General features: G+C 39.0%; 1 protein-coding gene across 2 annotated transcripts in view; it reads left to right on the top strand.

Annotated features, from left to right (window-relative positions):
• Positions 1 to 17,262, top strand: part of dcc (DCC netrin 1 receptor) — a 352,843-nt gene that overhangs the window by 187,304 nt on the left and 148,277 nt on the right. For both annotated transcript variants that reach the window (XM_088070760.1, XM_088070761.1), the window contains one exon: positions 11,012 to 11,285. In XM_088070760.1, coding sequence (XP_087926886.1) covers positions 11,012 to 11,285 — 274 coding nt within the window. The remainder of the gene's footprint in view (positions 1 to 11,011; positions 11,286 to 17,262) is intronic.

Raw genomic sequence — 17,262 nt, forward strand, 5'->3', positions numbered from 1 at the left:
ATTTTCCAACTTCAGGTCACTTAGGTCAAACACACACAAACACACACAAACACACACACTCAAGATCTTAGAGATTTTACTCACTCACCCAGTGGTGGAGATTTACAGGAATAAATATCCATTTTAGAGGAATTTAAAACTAGAGGGCAGAGAGAAGTGTGTGTGTGTGTGTGTGTGTGTGTGTGTGTGTGTGTGTGTGTGTGTGTGTGTGTGTGTGTGTGTGTGTGTGTGCAGTACAGACGTTTTTAACGGCAGCTGGCTGAAATGAGCCCTGAAATTGAGTGCACAGAGAGAGAGAGAGAGAGAGAGAGAGAGAGAGAGAGAGAAAGAGAGAGGGAGAGGCAGTGTGAATGTGAAGCAGAGTGACGCTGAAGCAAGCGACCAAGCTCAGCAGTCTTCTTCTGCATAAATAGAGGTTAAAAAAGAGAAAGATGGTGAGGGAGAGGGAGATATGGAGAATATTTATAGGCAAAATGATAAGGGGAGAAAGAGATTTGGTCTATAGATGCTCTACATATCTGACGTTCTCCTTAATGTATTTATACTGCATTAGTACCGCTATGCAATGGTGTATTTAAGCCCTGCAGTGTAGGCAAAGTTTAACTTGATTTCTTTTCACTTTTACAACAGAAGAGACCCTGCCACCTCTTATTCAGAATACTAACTGCTATCGGTTAGCATTCAGCATGCAATAACAGCATTCAGACAGTAAGACTAAATAGTAAAAACTGTCTTGTGACAGCATATTACACATCAGCAGCCACCATAAGGTGCAGTTGCTTCGAACAATATCAACAGCATAGAACACCAGCAACAATAGTAGTTAGTTATCAGTCAGCAGTTGCACCAGTAGTAGGTATCAGCAAAAGTTGACCGCAGCGATAGTTCTCAACATCAAGTTACAGTATTTAGAGACAGTGTCCTTGCAGTTGCAATGACATGCAGCAGCAGCAGTGATCAGCACTGGTAATGGCAAGCAGCAGCAGTATTAGCAAATAGCACCAGTAGTAGCAGTTTGCAGTGGGAGTAACAGTTAGCAGCAGTAGTAGCAGTTTGCAGCATTAGTAAGTAGTACCAGTAGTAGCAGGTAGCAGCAGTAGTAACAGTTAGCAGCAGTAGTGTCAGTTAGCAACAGTAGTAGCAGTAGTGATAGTTTGCAGCAGCAGCTGTAAAAGTTATCAGCAGTAGTAGCAGTTAACAGCAGTAGTGTCAGTTATCAGCAGTAGTAGCAGTTAGCAGCAGTAGTGTCAGTTATCAGCAGTAGTAGCAGTTAGCAGCAGCTGCAATAGAAGTTTGCCGCAGTGAACAGAAGTAGCAGTTTGCAGCAGTATTGGTCAGCAGCGGCATTAGTAGCAGTTAGCAGCAGTAGCAGTTTGCACTAGTAGCAGTAGTTTGCAGAATTAACAGTAGCAGGATTGAATACCAACAGTCCTTAGTAATTGTAGTAGAGGTTATCAGCAGCATTGTCGATAGCAGCAGTGGACAGAAAAAGTAGGTGTTAACATTAAGGAGAAGCAGTCAGTGGCGGCAGTAACTCCTGGGTTGCATTGCCTGCCACAAAGGCTTGATTAAGTAAGTCAGATGGCTGAGAGGACTATCTATATTTTTATATTATCTTTTATGCTTTGAGGTTGTAGAAATCCTTGTTACAAAAAGGTGCTATTATGTAAGAAGAGGGTTTTTTTTGTACGTGGACAACAAAACGCTATACAATAGTTCAACCAGACTGACAATGAAAGGGCAGAAAGACCGCTCTGAGCAACAGTACAATCATAAAAGAAGTCAGCAGTCACTGATAATACAAATGAACCTTGGAATCAAAATGTGTGCAGATATGATAGGAAAGGTGTCTGCCTCAACGTCAAGTGCACAGTAATGCCTGTAACAAGCTGAATTCAACGGGCAATGTGTTGTTTTAGCAAGGCTCTTATTCAAACAATTGACTGACAAATTACAGTTTCAACCAATTCAATCTAACCACTGAGTTGACTCAAAGCAAAAAGAAGAACTCAATATTTACAGCCAGTTGTACTGAGGACTATCTATTTAGACTGGATAACAAATTCAAAATCTAATTCCAACAGTATTCTCCCTTGTCATGCAACACTGTGGGGACAGCGACTAAATGGAAATTTAGTCATTTAATCATTCTTTTGAGGCCACAACTATACTATTTCAAAAATAAATAATACATTTTTAGTCTGGCTTCTACAGTTTTTATCTCTCTTGAAGTAGAAATTATTGAGGGAACGAAGGAATACATCAATATAATAGCTGATTCCAAACTTTTGAAATGTCTTACATGTGTAAATGTAATTTTAGAACTTAGAAGAACCTTTTTTAAAAAAAAAACAAAACAGAAAGCATTATAGCACGTGAATCTACTTGTTTTTGTGTCTAAATCTAGAGATAATGTGGACATATTTTGATCGTCAGAAGAAATTTAGTACACTGTGTTTTGTCCATTTATGCAGAAGATAAAATTCTCTGGTGCAGTTTTTTTTTTTTTTTTAATAACAGACACACACAAAAACCCATCTCTTGTTGAAACCTCAGAGCTGAAACCAAACTCCCCTAAAGATCATTCAGGCAGCAGAAACAATATAAATGCAGAACAGCTTGGTGGATGATGGAAAAAACATGGAGGCTTTGTGTGTGTGCATGCGCGTGTGTGTGAGCGTGCATGCAGGTATCATTGGTCGTCGGGCAGGCTGCAGTGTTATTTTCAGCACTTATTCAGATTGTTTTCCAGCTCTTCTTCTGTGGTGTCTGACTCTATTATTTAGCCTACCCGTCTATTTTCGGCAGAGAGTGACGCTTTACTGCTCAGCGCCGACTCGGTTCTTGGGCTGGGTCACCAAGCAGGAACGAATCCGCCCTTCACACCCTAAAATCTCATCTCACAGAGACGAGAGGAGGTGTGTTAACACTCCTCTGTTTCCATCCAGGAGCGTCTTCCTCCACTTCCTCACCTTTCTCCTGTTTTTCTTCATTCATCTCGCCCTGTCTCTCTCTCTTTCCCCCGACCTATCTTCCTCCTGAATCTTCTTTTCGCTCATCTTCTTACATTTTTCTTCTTTTCTGTTTCCTCCTTTTATCATATCATTTATTTTCTTTCTCATCTATGCCTCTTTGTTTTCTTTCTTTCATACTTGCTTTCATACTCCTCCTCTTCTTTATGCCTCAATGCCAGTGATAGCCATGGCGTTCTTGTGAATGCTAAATCACAGCAAAGCTTTAAGGAATTTGATCAATATTGGCAGAACTTTTTACTTGGAGTCAACAAAGAACTGATTACATTTTGGTGATCAAAGGTCAAAGTTAATGCAACCTTATGTCCGTCTCATTTTTTGTGAATGCAGTAGCATTAGTACCTTGAGGCTCCACACTGGCAATAACCATGACCACAGGCATTTCTTTTGGGTTGTCCATCTGTCTGCCCCATTCTTTTGAACCTGATAGCTCAAAATCACCTTGAGATTTTTTTTTTTTTTTAAATTGGACACAAACGTCCACTTGAACTTAACAGTGGTTAGATTTTGTTGGTCAAAGGTCAAGATCAATATGACCCTACATCTTCTTTTTGACATGATATCTCAAGAATACCTTGAGGAAATTTCTTCAAAGTTGACACAAACGTCCACTTAAACTCAAAAACAAACTGATTAGAATGTGGTGGTCAAAGGTCAAGGCCACTTTGGATAAAATGATGAAATGCTGACATTTTTTAACTCTTATCACTGTGATATTGTAATGTTTGTCAAAAACACTTTTCTGGCTACTATTCAGCATCATATCTAAGGAACTGAAGCAAAGACATTTGGTCAGACACTGAATTGGTAACATTGATCTTGAGTTCCCACCTTGAAACTGTGTTGATTGTATACATCTTCCGTACTGCCGGGGGCTAGATGTGTGTGAAGCATTCATTTCACAGACATGGCTGTAAAATCGTAATTGCAACTTCACTGGTACGTGGAGGCACACAACCGCCAGGCGGTAATTCTGGTTTCTTTCTTTATGTTGTCCTCTTTGTCTTTCTCACTCTCTTTGTCCTTTTCCTCTTTATCTTTCTTTTCATCTCATCATAAAGTGCAAAGTGTGTGCGTTCAGTTGAGCTTTATTGACATGTACATACAAACAAAAGCATTTTAAGACTCTGTGGACTCTGTTACAACCTTTGACCCCAGGAATAGATTTGATTTTTCTCAGTTTATGATGACGAGGTGAAGGGGAGAAGGAGTTGTGAGGACAGGTGATGGTGTCAGTTTGGTTGTAGATGATCAGTTGGGGCTTTTTATGTTTTATTTATAATGATGTGTTCCCATAATTTCCCCTCATCATTGACTCAGCACTAAAATGTAAGAAAACTCATGAGCTGTAGAATTTTCCTGTCTGTGTGTGTGTGTGTGTGTGCGTGTGTGTGTGTGTGTGTGTGTGTGTGTGGCACATTTATTATTGCTGTGTTCAGCCTCAGGGACTGTTCTCTACAGCAGTATAATTGGTGGCAACTTAAAAGCAAAAACTGCTGTTACTCTGCCGATCACACATACACTCTCCGAGGGAACTCCTGGCCTTTCTCAAGCTGCGTCCTCCTCGATACTTGTGTTCCTGTGTGAACTGTAGTCAATAAAGACCCAAGTATTACTGTTGCAATTCAAAATCCTTGTTCAGCTAATAATAGTACAACTACCTGGAATTGTTTATATTGGGCACATTTTATTGAGGACAGAATCTTTGGCAACTTGAAAATTACATTTTATGTATTGCATTGGCCATTTAAAGGTTTTTACATGGTTAAAAATGACTGGAGTTATTACAGTTAGTCAAAAACAACCTCCAAGAATTAAGAATTTTGAGGCAGAAACAACCTTTCAGTAACAAGATAGCAGCTGCAATCACTTTTTGGCAAGTTAAAAATTGCATTTTATTTGTTGCATTGGTCTTTTAAAAGTATTGCCTCAGATTAAAAGGGACTGAGTGGGCTATATAATCTGTCAAATATATTCACTCTAGATGAAATGCAGTCATTTTGAGGCAGAAACAACCTTTCTGTGTCAAGATAACAGCTGCAATCACTTTTTGGCAAGTTGAAAATGGCATTTTATTTGTTGCATTGGTCGTTTAAAGGTATTTAAACAGGTAAAAGAGGACTGGGTGAGCTACAGTCTGTCAAATATATTCACTATGAATAATATCAGGTAGATTATTAGGCAGAAACAACATTTCAGTGACAAGATAGCAGCTGCAATCAATTTTTTTGCAAGTTGAAAATTGCATTTTATGCATTGTATTAAAGGTATTTACACAGGTAGAAATGACTGGAGCAATTACAATTAGTCAAATACAGTCCCCAAGAATTAAATCCGGTCATTTTGAGGCAGAAATAACCTTTCAGTAACAAAATAGCAGCTGCAATCACTTTTTGGCAAGTTGAAGATTGCATTTTATTTGTTGCACTGGTCTTTTAAAGGTATTTACAGATGTACAAAGGGACCTGTCAAGTGGATCTGAAAGCTGTTTGATTTCATACAGCCTGTAAGTTACACATACAGACAGAAGTGTTGGCATGTAATGTGGCGTTCGCTGTGGGCAACGTGTGATCCACCCAGAATAACTTATGCAATAACATAACTGATACGACCATCAATAGCGGTATATATGGTATATATAAACAGACTTGTATGTCTTTCATCAATCAGCCAATCAGTGCTCCTGACTTCCAGGTATAACGGCATTGATAGTTTCCGGGTCACAACAGGAAAAACAATGTAAAATTGAGAAACTAATTTCCACACACTTATTTTAATTCTCGGTTTCCATTTATATGTACATCAAAGAAAATCAGATAACAGATTTTTTGTCGGATCGTTTTTGTCATTTTCTATTTGTTACAGCTTGTTACCAATTTTGGTTTTCTCATTTCAAAATGAAAATTCATTGGCCGCCAAGTACACGGACCATAGAGCAACAGAGAGTCTGTAATGCAAGCCATTCTAAATCCATTAAAAGGCTTTAAAAAGAGGTTAAAGAACCAAAAAATCTATTCTAAAAGATACTATGAGCCTGAAGAATATCACCAAAACTGGGGTAATACGCTCTCATCCTTGTTTTGGTTAAGTCTTGTGGCAAAAGTTGACATTTCTCAATTAACTGTTTCAGAAGGCCAGTAAAAAAAAAAACATTGCAATAATCTTACTGATTTGAAATGACAGCATGACAGCAAGTTTTCTCAGCATCTAATAGGATAGGAACAAGCTTACATGTCTAGATCTCACCACACTTCAGTGGAAATTGTTTGATATATGATATTTGATTTATTCTTTTTGGTAACACACTATACAGAGATGGAAAAACGTATCCAGATTCAGCTGCTGGAATACGCCAGGGGATCCATGTTTCAGGTGTACAGATTTGTCAGTAGTTTAATATTGAATGATGTTGTCCCAGGTGCAAATCGTGCATTCTTGCAAGGTTGGACTCTTGAGTTTCCAAGTTGGAACTGATAAAAAAGATTCATACTTGTATTAAATATTAAGAATGGCCTACGCTTTTCCGACTGTTTCACTTCTCTCTAAAGGCTTTTCGAAGCTGTGCTCTTATTGATTGCATGCACCATCAGTTGCATCTGTCAAAGCAGTTCTTAAAAGACAATGAAGCAAAGAATGCAGGCAGGGACTAAACAAAGGAAAGAAGAAAAGGAACTGTTCAGTGTGGGTGTAAAAAACTCAAGTGGCAGGAAAATAAACCTTTAGAAACAAGAGTATTTATACCATTCAACAACACTCGAGCACCACATCAATGTTTTGCCATTGGTCAAATTGAATGTCAATCCCGAGACCTTTTTTAGTCAAAGTACACAGCTGGAGAACAAGAAGTCTGTAGATTTGAGATTTGAGCCTTCAAAACATTGAATACAAAGTTGTGATGTTTCAGATACTGGAATTAAGGCATATTCTTGTTAAAAAAATGTAAAGCGGTGATTGATACAGATATCCAAGTTTCACATGATCCTATATAAGAAAAGAAATCAACAACACAACTGTTGTAAACTGTACAAAGCAAGCATAAAAGTGATTTAAGTATTAATCAGCATGGAGGTTAGAGACTGTCATTTTTCATTTTGTTCCATTTTCATTCATATTTTTGTTACATCAGTATTTTAAGTACTAGAAAAAAATCTACATATTTAGAAAAACATTTTCATATTGATCAAAGCACAACACTTTATCACTGTTCTTTGACACTCTGACCTGGAGCTGCCAGTTTACATATTGTATAGTTTAGAGATGTGATGTGTAGTTCAGACAAATGAAAAATTGATGCGGTTCAAAGATGTGCCAGTGACCCTATCATAATAATTTGGATGTGACAAATAGATCAGGAAAACATATTCTTATGCAATTGATTCTATAATAATTTATGAAAAGTAATGCACTCGGTTCATATGGTATCTTACAAATTAGTGCCTCAACTGGTTAGGTTAGTTTCAGGAAAATTATCAAAACTGGCCATTGTCACTTTAGGTACTTCACATAACGTGATGACGCACAATTACATGATAACATGACATTATGTATATAGGAAACTTAAAAATAAATCAAGGCTGACTTCTTGTTTCACATGGGACAACAACAATAAGTGCGTTTCCATTGACCCTCAAGTTGCACAAATTTAAATTGGGAATATAAAATTCGCCTAATGGAAACATGTCAATTTCTAAAAACCTCAATTATTGCAAAAAAGTTGCGAAAGGTAGTATTTCAGGTAATTCAAAAAAGCCATACTTCACAAAACTGCAATGGAAACCCTTTTTTGGCTTTTTGTAGGTCACATGATGCTATGGCTATGTGCTTGTCAGTAGGAACTGGCTCCCTCGAGCATGATGCAGCAGGCGCTACAAGAGCTATTATTGCATCACATAACTCTTCAAAAGTTGAACAGATCATCTGGAAGTTTTGAATCCACATTCCTCTGTGAAATTGTGGACTATCACCTCCCAGAAATCCCTCATACATGGACGCTCCCACATAAAAGGGGTTTGCCTTTCCATTATCACTCGCATAACACGCCTACTTCGCCTTTGATTGGAAATAATGACAGTTTGTGCTGTGGCTGGACAGCCTGCATTTCATAGATTAGATGATCGCAACCTCTTTTAACTGAATAAAATTGATTATATATGAATCATAGTGCATTACTTATCATAGGTTTAAGTAAGAACAACAACTTGATCCTGAACAACACGTTAGTACAGGTTTGGCATTTGCATGGCACAGTCTTGATAAAATGATCCACCCAACAAGTCAAAAGGTCACCTAACTCCATTTCATCTAGTTATGTTAAGCTGTCAAAAAGCTAAGCCCTTCCTCTGCAAAGGAGAAATAAGTTGAGCCCATCGGGAGACTCTCAAGGAGCCTATACAACATGCAAGACGATGGTCATTGTGGAAGTCGAGCTTGTACTAGTTCCTCTCCAAAGATTCTGATTACCTTTTACAATAAAGGTCTGGTTCACACCATCCAAAATAGTAAAAAATTGCAGCAAAATCAGTTAATTTAATTTGCACCCACGGACTAAGTGCTGTGTTGACAGTGCTGACCTTTGAGGGAACGAAGAGTCCATAGTAAAGGGAGCTACCATAGCTTGTTAGCTGTGTTGCACCATCCACTTTTATTTGAATAGAAACTTCTCCAATATAGAGGAATAGTTTGAATGTTGTGAAACTCGAGTGGGTGATACAAATATGTATTTTGAAAAGGTTTTGTAAACATATTTTCCAAAAGCAACCAGGCTTATGACTTTGATAATTGAGGTCATATTATTCCAACCGATAGAAGCTTGCCAGCTCAGAAAACTTTACCTCCCACTTGGATGATCTTTATTAAATTAGATTATTCGGACTGTCCTGAATACTTGTTTGGGACATCAAAGCATTGTTAAGAAATGTTCAGGATTAATCAAAGTTTTGAAGGGTTGTGGTGTTAGAGTCGAGAGGACATGTTTTGTAAACATCAGTTTTTTTCGTTATATCTAAAATGACCTGAAAATTAGCCATTTTGTTCGCATGCAGGTTGCAGCAACATTAGTCATAACAGCTAGAAACAAAAATACTTTGTCAAAGAGCTAAGCTATTACTTAAAGTTTTCAGGTAATTTGCAGAGCTTGTAGATTTAAATTTTTGGGGTTCATCATTGTGAATTTTAAAACTATTCCAGACTAATTTATATGGAACTTTTAGACATCTTGTGAGCTCGACTGTAAAACTGACCAAAACTCATGGTGCTGTACCCAAATATTTAGCTGTCTGTGTATTAGCTAATTGGGTATGTATTCAGTTTTCAGGCTTTCGGATATTTTTTTTTTCCTCATGGAGGATGGAATTTAATTTCAGTGTTTGTAATCCTGCTGCCGTGCCTGCCACACACACAACGACAGGAATGATCATTTTACCCAACGGTTATTAACAGGTTTATTGACTGAGTCAAGCCATTTATGTATCGGTGTGTCCAGCACCGGAGCGCAAACATGTAAGCAACCCTGCAGCCCACTACGACCGGAGTGCTGTTCTGCAGCACAGAGCAGGAGAATTTAAATATCTTCCATAATTAGGACTTCCCATTTCAGACGCACATTGACATTTAAGTGACAAATTTAGAACACTGAACACAGATTATTGTATTGCGAGAACTGTCATAGTTTTTTTTTTTTTTTAACTTTATCTACAAACTATAAAGTGTCCCAACCTCTGACAAGCAGTCAGAGGCCCATAGAGCTCTCTCTCACCTAATACTGAAGCTCTGTTGAGCAAGGTGTCTCTCGTCCATAAAGTGCATGGTGTCTCCCCACCTGACAGTGAAGCCGTAAAGTGCAGGGTCTCTCCCTCACTCACCTGACAGTGAAGCTCTTGGGAGCAGGGTGACACCACTGTGTCTGTCATCCCCTCCCAACTCCCGCCGACCAAAGCTCAGATTATTCGCTGTTGATTAATTGCAAAGCTCTGCAGCTCAGAAAATAGTACTTGGGACAACCCTTAGAAACTCAGAACTGTGAATAAGCCTAATTAGTGCTAGCATGTTCTCGCTGGCCAGTGTGTTAGCAGTTAGTTCACTAGCTACCACAATTTACCACCTGGTCTTGCAAGTAGTCCTAACATCAACAAGCTTCAAGGACCATATATTTCGTGAGGATCTCAGCTTTGTCCATTTGTCATGTGAACTTGCATGTTCTAGCCTAATAGTCCCTTATGAGTCTCCAGAAGTGATGCTGCTGTACATTCTTGTTTACAAGTCAGCCAGCTAAACCTACATATAAGAGTCAATCCTGCAGACCTAAGATTTGTTGATAAACACCAGACAAAAAAAGAAAGGCCTTTGATCTGACATCATATCTAGATACAGATGGATGGTTAATGTTAGTTCAAGGGTTCGGCAGTTGTAGCCCATGTGTCTCTCATGATTGTCTTGTAACATATTTAGGAATTAACACTCAACCTCAGGATGTTGATTAGACTGTGTTATAAGTGTTCATATAAATCCACTATAACAGTAGTTTTTCCAAAAGCTCATACATCAACATCTCAAAAGAACAAAAACCTAATTTTTAAGTACATCTTCTTGAGTGTGTGAATTAATCCAGCAAGGCTGAGCTGTCAGTCATTAATCAGATGGCCACATTATTCTCAGCTATGATTAAATGAGAGGAGGAACTCGTCTTTACATTCAGATGATTGATATCTGTTGATTGATGACTAGAGTCTTCAGATGCTCTGCCGCTTTTTCTTCTTGCCTGTGATCTTCTTTACCACTCTTCTTCCTCCTTTTCTTCCTTCTTGTCTCTTCCACGTCTTTTCCGTTCGTTATCTGCTCATCTCATTTCTCATCTGCTCCTTTTGTTTTTTCGTTGCAATGCCTCCTGCACCTCCCCTCCACCTCCCCCATGGTTGTCCCTGCTTCTCCTCCCTTCCCTCTCTTCCCCTCCCTCCCTCTCCCCCTGGATGAACTGTTAACAGAGGCCACGCCCAATCAGTATAGACCCACCCACACACCTGCTCCTCCTCCTCGCCCTCCTCCTGCTCCTTCTGGCACCCCCTTGACTTACTCCTCCTCCTCTGATCCCCCACCAGTGTCCCCCCGCCCAGGCGTTGCCCTCCCCTCTGCCCCCCGCGACCTGGTCCCTGTCCTAGTGTCCAGCCGATTTGTCCGACTCAGCTGGCGCCCCCCTGAGGAGACCGGAGGAGCTGTGCAGACCTATGGCATTTATTACTCCCAGGACGGAGTCGAGAGGTAAGATGGAATTATTTAATTTCATTTTTAAAATTTTTGTTCTCCATTTGGTCAGACATATATTCTGACGCTAAGGCAGTGGTGTCCAACCTGGAGGTTGGTACAACAAATCTTTGACTTTTTCAGACTTTGAATGCTTGCGTTTTTCTACTGAATGAGGTATTTGGTCTTTTGCCAAAGTATTCAGCAATCTGAAGTTTTGAAGGGTTGGTGGTGCAACACTGTGGTTGACTTGTGGTTAGGTAAAGCACAAAAGCCACTTGGTTTTTGATGGTTCGTAGAAGATCATGTTTTGAATTGAAATACCCTGTTTTAGGGGCACTTTTCCACTTGGGAACACAGCAAAAGCATTCCTATATGGTGGCTAAAAAAGCCAAGAAATTAGAAATTACTCACTAAAAACCAACCAGTTCTGTTCTTTGTTGGTCTTGGACAATGGTCTGCTGTGATCTTTGGTAGGGCTGCCCCCTAAAAGTTGGAGATTCAAGTCATCAACTGGAGACCTCATTTGATTGAGATTCATGCGGCCTTTTTTTTGTTTTGGCTAGTCAGTGTGTTGTGCGGTGTACTTCTGGGGGTGTTTTGGTGCCTAGATTTTGCTGCTAAGTGAGTATTGTTGCAAACATTATGCAGTGGCAAAGAGGAGAAAGAGAGGCTTTGCCCATACAGTTGCAACACTCAACTATAAGTCATGAAAAGGTTAAAAATGCTCACGTATCTGATTTTTGTGGTGGCCCTGAAGGCCCATAGTAATAAATATTTCAAAAGCGCAAAATATATTTCACAAAACACAAATACATTTCACAGAACACAAATACATTTCACAAAACACAAATACATTTCACAGAAACAAAAATAAATTTCACAAAACAAATAAATTTCACAGAACAAAAATACATTTTACAGAACACAGATACATTTCACAAAACACAAAAACATTTCACAGATCACAAAATACATTTCACGAAACCAGAAAGGGTGGGACCATGGTACTTGTGAGACCGTCATGAAAATGCTCCGGCAGCTGAATCCATGCCGGACCCTGTTGCGGGAACATTGCAGGTTTATCTGTCGCACTTACCATTCAATGAGTCCGAACTACCTGTGTCATGTAGACGGGTATGACAAATTAAAACCTTTTGGATTTGCCGTATCTGGTTGTATAGACGGGCTCTCCCACAGAATAATGTGGCTCAAATGTGGACCAAAAAAACAACAACCCCGAAGTGATAAAAAACAACTTTATTGACTGCATCAGAAGTGTAGGTGTGGCTCCCATGAGACTCTGCACAGACTGTGGGACCGAGAACGGGGCTATGGCAGCTGTACAGTCCAGTCTTCGCCATCATCATAGCGATTATCATGCTAGTGCCAGAAGCCATTTGTTTAGGTCCTCAATGAGTAATCAACGTATCAAGTCTTGGTGGTCACTTTTCAGAAAACAGAGGTTTGTTTTTTCCCAAATGTTTTGCTTAAAATATAAGTCAGCTATCCCTTATAGCATAACCAGTGAGCTGCTGTCTGAAGTTTACTGTATGAAGATTTCACTAATTAAGTTTTACTTTAACAATGCACCAAAAATGCCTATTTTAAAGAGAGGCAAACAAGAAACCTGAGAGTCTAAACAATGTTGTACTTTGTAATTGGCATATCAAACGTAAATGCGTTATCTTACACATTTTAGCTTCACGTTTTAAGTATTTTGTGTTGACACCACAAACACCATTTTTTCCCCAGGGGATCAACAGACATCCTGACATATATGAAATGTAAATACTTATGCAAAGTGTTAGTAGCTTACATACTTGTGTGTATTAAAGTTTAATAACCGCTTTGTTCGCGCTGTAAACACATACTCCGGAAATTACGTTCGAGAATGGCGCAAGTTTGTCCAATCAGAGACAAGTACCATGGTCTTACCCTTTCCGGTTTCGTGAAATATATTTTGTGTTTTGTGAAATGTTTTTGTGTTTTGCCAAATGTATTTGTGTTTTGTTATTTTGTTTTGTGAAAGGTTTTTATGTTTTGTGAAATGTATTTGTGTTTTGTGAAATGTATTTGTGTTTTATGAAACGTATTTGTGTTTTGTGAAACATATTTTGGGCTTTTGGAATATTTATTGCTATTGGCCTTCAGGGCCACCGTAGATTTTGCTTCAGCCAACCTTTAACACTTTTGTTAAAAATCTTAATATCTTGTGTTTACTTTATTTCGGTCAGCTGTGTGTTCCACATTTTAGAGTCTTTTATAGAAAATGCTGACTGCCCTGTCTCACTGCGATTTTACAATTGCTATTTCTGCTCCTGGTGCTCCTACCACTATTTTTCCTGCCGATAAATTTGCATAAAATATCGGGAGCCAAATTTTGAAGGCATTAAAAAAATCAGTTTTAGGGATGAAAAGTTCAGAAAATTATCAAATCTGAGCAAACTGTACTGCTTCAATATGTAACAGTGATACCATCTCATGTTTTTTTAGCCATAATTTTTCACACTTGGTTATACAAAGATGCAACAGGCTTAATTATAGTCAAAGGGGCTCCACACTGTACACACAATAGGAGACGTGAAAAAATCATTGCATGCATGTACTATGTTTTCATGGTTTGCAGAAACTTACAGTTTTCTTCTGGTGAGTGAGCTGCATTCTGAGGGGGACATGAATGTATGTACCATAAATTCATGGTAATCTATCCAAGAGATAATCTAACAATAAGCTGGTTTCCATTACAGATTTGCACAAACATTTAGTAGGCACGTATAAGGGATTTCTGGGAGGTGATAGTCCATGATTTCACAGAGGAATTGTGGATTCAAAACTTCTGGATGATCTGATTAACTTTTAAAGAGTTATGCGACGCAACAACACCTCTTGTAGCTCCTGCTGCATCATGAGTAAGCCAGTTCCTACTGACAAGCACATCCATACCATCATGTGACCTAGAAAAGACAAAAAAGTGTTTTTATTGCAGTTTTGCAAACTATGGCCTTTTCAAATCACCTAAAATACCACCTCATGTAAGCGAAAAAACTTTTTTGCGACAAATGGGAAATTTTTTGAAACCGACATGTTTCCATCAGGTGTATTTTATACTGACAATTCAAATTTTTGCAAATTGAGGGTTAATGGAAATCCGCCTACTGTGAACCTTACGGTAGAACTAGAGGAAAATTCAGGGGATAACCAAAGTCATTAGGACTCATCCTCAGAGGACCATGAATGTCTGTCCCAAATTTCATGACAATCCGTTCAGTAATTGCTGAAATATTCCAATTTAGACCAGACTATCCTTAGAGTCTCACTCCTAACATGACATGGACTTGAAGGTGCGTGAACCACAACACTGTCTAACAGGAAGCCCTGTGCTGTTGACTCATAAAGGTACAAAGGACACACTAACAGTAAGTTCAAGACAGCACTTTTCCCCTTTGATCACACAGCTCTGCTGCACACAGTGGCTCTGAACATTTAGTGGAAAAAGCTCTCGGTGACATGTTGGCGAGTCCCCCGCTGATGTTAAATGGTAACCTCTGACAGTCAGGGCTCCAGCTGAAGGCTTCCACACCCAGGCTTTTAAGCTTTGTTACCTTAGGGACTAACCAGCCCGCAGTGTTTTAGGGCTCTGAACGCTACGCTGGACAAAAGAGCCACTGAAGTTTCATCATGAAACGATTCGACAGAGAGATTCTGTCAGTCCTAATGACTCAGAGAGGGAACAGAGGCCGAGGTTTTGTCAGTTGTAATGACTTAGAGAAAAATACAGAGATTTTTCAGCGCTAATAACTCGCAGAAAACGAGAGGGGAGGGAGGTAGGGAGAGAGAGACGTAGAGGGAAAACAATGAAAGATTATAGGAGAAAGGGAGATGGCAGGATGGCAGAGTGGGGATGAATTTTTTTGTCAGTTGTAATGACTTCCGGGAAATATATTGAAAATAAAATGGAGAATTAGTGAGAGAGATCAAGAGAGAAAAATGGAAAAAGAAGGGAAGCAGAAAGAATTACGTGGACGAAAAGATGAGTTTTGACTTCCTATTTAGAGGCTTTTGGCAGAGTCCCTACATGGCGTAGCTTGGCAAGTCACACTGCTTATTATTGTTTTCAGAATATGTTAGCGTACTCATACTGCCATCATTTTGCGTGTCAGTGGTACTTTACCTCGTCTAGGCCTGTTTTTATGGGAAATGATTTATGTAATTTTAAATGATTTGGAATTTAGCATATAAAAACATATCACTGAATGGAGCAGAACACACACAAGGTTGGCTTGTATTTTAGTCGCTTCAAGGTTGATTTTCTCTGATCTTCACCTGAAACAGGGTCAGCCAATCACAAGGAGCGATTTCACACATGGCAACAGCTACATGGCAACCAGCAGTAATAGCAATAGCCTTATTGTTAGTGATAAAGTGTGTATAAACCGCACCAGATACTGGCACTCTGGATCCAGTTAGCAGTCAAATGAAAACACGTGTTCTTATAGACAGATGCTGACACTCTACAAAGGTGCACAGGTGCTACACAGGTGTACATGTCGCCTACCGCCTGACAGTAGAGTAGTTCAAACATATTAACATAAAACCTGGAACAGCTGTTGGTTTGCATCAGACTCGGCCTCTGCGGATTTTAATGACTGTAGATAAAACTCCTCTCAGCAGGCCAAGACACCAGAGCCCTCTGACAGTGGCTGCTCGCTTCTCTATCATATTATTATCTATCCATATTTGACAGATCTGCGGCTCAAAATTTACATCCAGCACCAACGCAGGAAGTAGTGTGTCCAAAATGTTGGCACAAAGTGAAGGTGTGGTGGTCGAGACATCGGATAGGCAAGTGGTATTTCTGCCCTTTCTTGCAGTGTAAATCAGAGTTTCCATCCTGTTAAAACTAACTTTATAGCATATCGACAATCTATCCTTAACCTTAACTGTACTGTAGTGTCCATCTGGAGATAACATGAAAAAAACACAAAAAAAGCACTGGCATTGATTGTAAAATAAGGTTAATGGCCACCAGTTCTGTGATAGTGCAACATATCCTCATAGAATGGATCATATGATATCCTACAAAAATGCACACACAATAGTCGGTATCCTACAAATAAGCACCCTATGATTGACGTTACATCGTTAATGTTAAGTTAAGTAACTAACGTACAGTTAAGGTGGTCAGGTTAACCCATTGAATCTCATCTGTCAGAGTAGTGACCCCCAAAAAATTCCGCAATTAAAATGACTGTGGTTTGGTTTAGGAAAAGAAACATGGCGAGGACACACTTGATATGACTCAAAGTTCAGTTAAAGCTCTCACAGTTATAAACACTCGTCTCCTGGGGAAAGACACGGGAGAATCTATGAATTTGTGACCCATCCATCACCCCAGCCTGCTGACCTATAAGCCCGGTTGGGACCACTTCCTTGTTTTCCCTTGTAATGTAATCAGAATACATATATACATATATATATATATATATATATATATATATATATATATATATATATATATATATATATATATGTATATAATTTTCACACACACACACACACACACAGGTATATATATCGTCATGCAGCTCCTGTTGTTTTTGTATTTACATATGGGTAAACATCATTCATGATTATGTCTCTGATCATGCTTCATCACCAACCCGCTTGCTAGAAGTAAATGTCAGTATCAAACCACAGATATGATAAATTTGTATGTTTCACATAGTAAAGATGTTGACACTTTACAATTCTTCCCATTTCAATTTTCAATTTCATGTTTTGACAAAACTGTGGTTAATGTGTGGTTAGGTTTAGGCCCAGAAACCACTTGGTTATAGTGAGGAAAAGATAATGTTTTGGCTTAAAATGCCTGTATTTGTCACTACAAACATGGCTGGAAATGTCACTGGTCTCAAACAGTGCACTGTTAATTATTTCCAGGATTTTAAAGGATGTAACTTTAATATTTCACAGTAGATGACTGTAAAAATAA

The sequence above is a fragment of the Plectropomus leopardus genome, chromosome 20, assembly GCF_026936395.1.
Source record: "Plectropomus leopardus strain MGB_pleo_1.0 chromosome 20, ASM2693639v1, whole genome shotgun sequence".
Taxonomy (NCBI): Eukaryota; Metazoa; Chordata; class Actinopteri; order Perciformes; family Serranidae; genus Plectropomus; species Plectropomus leopardus.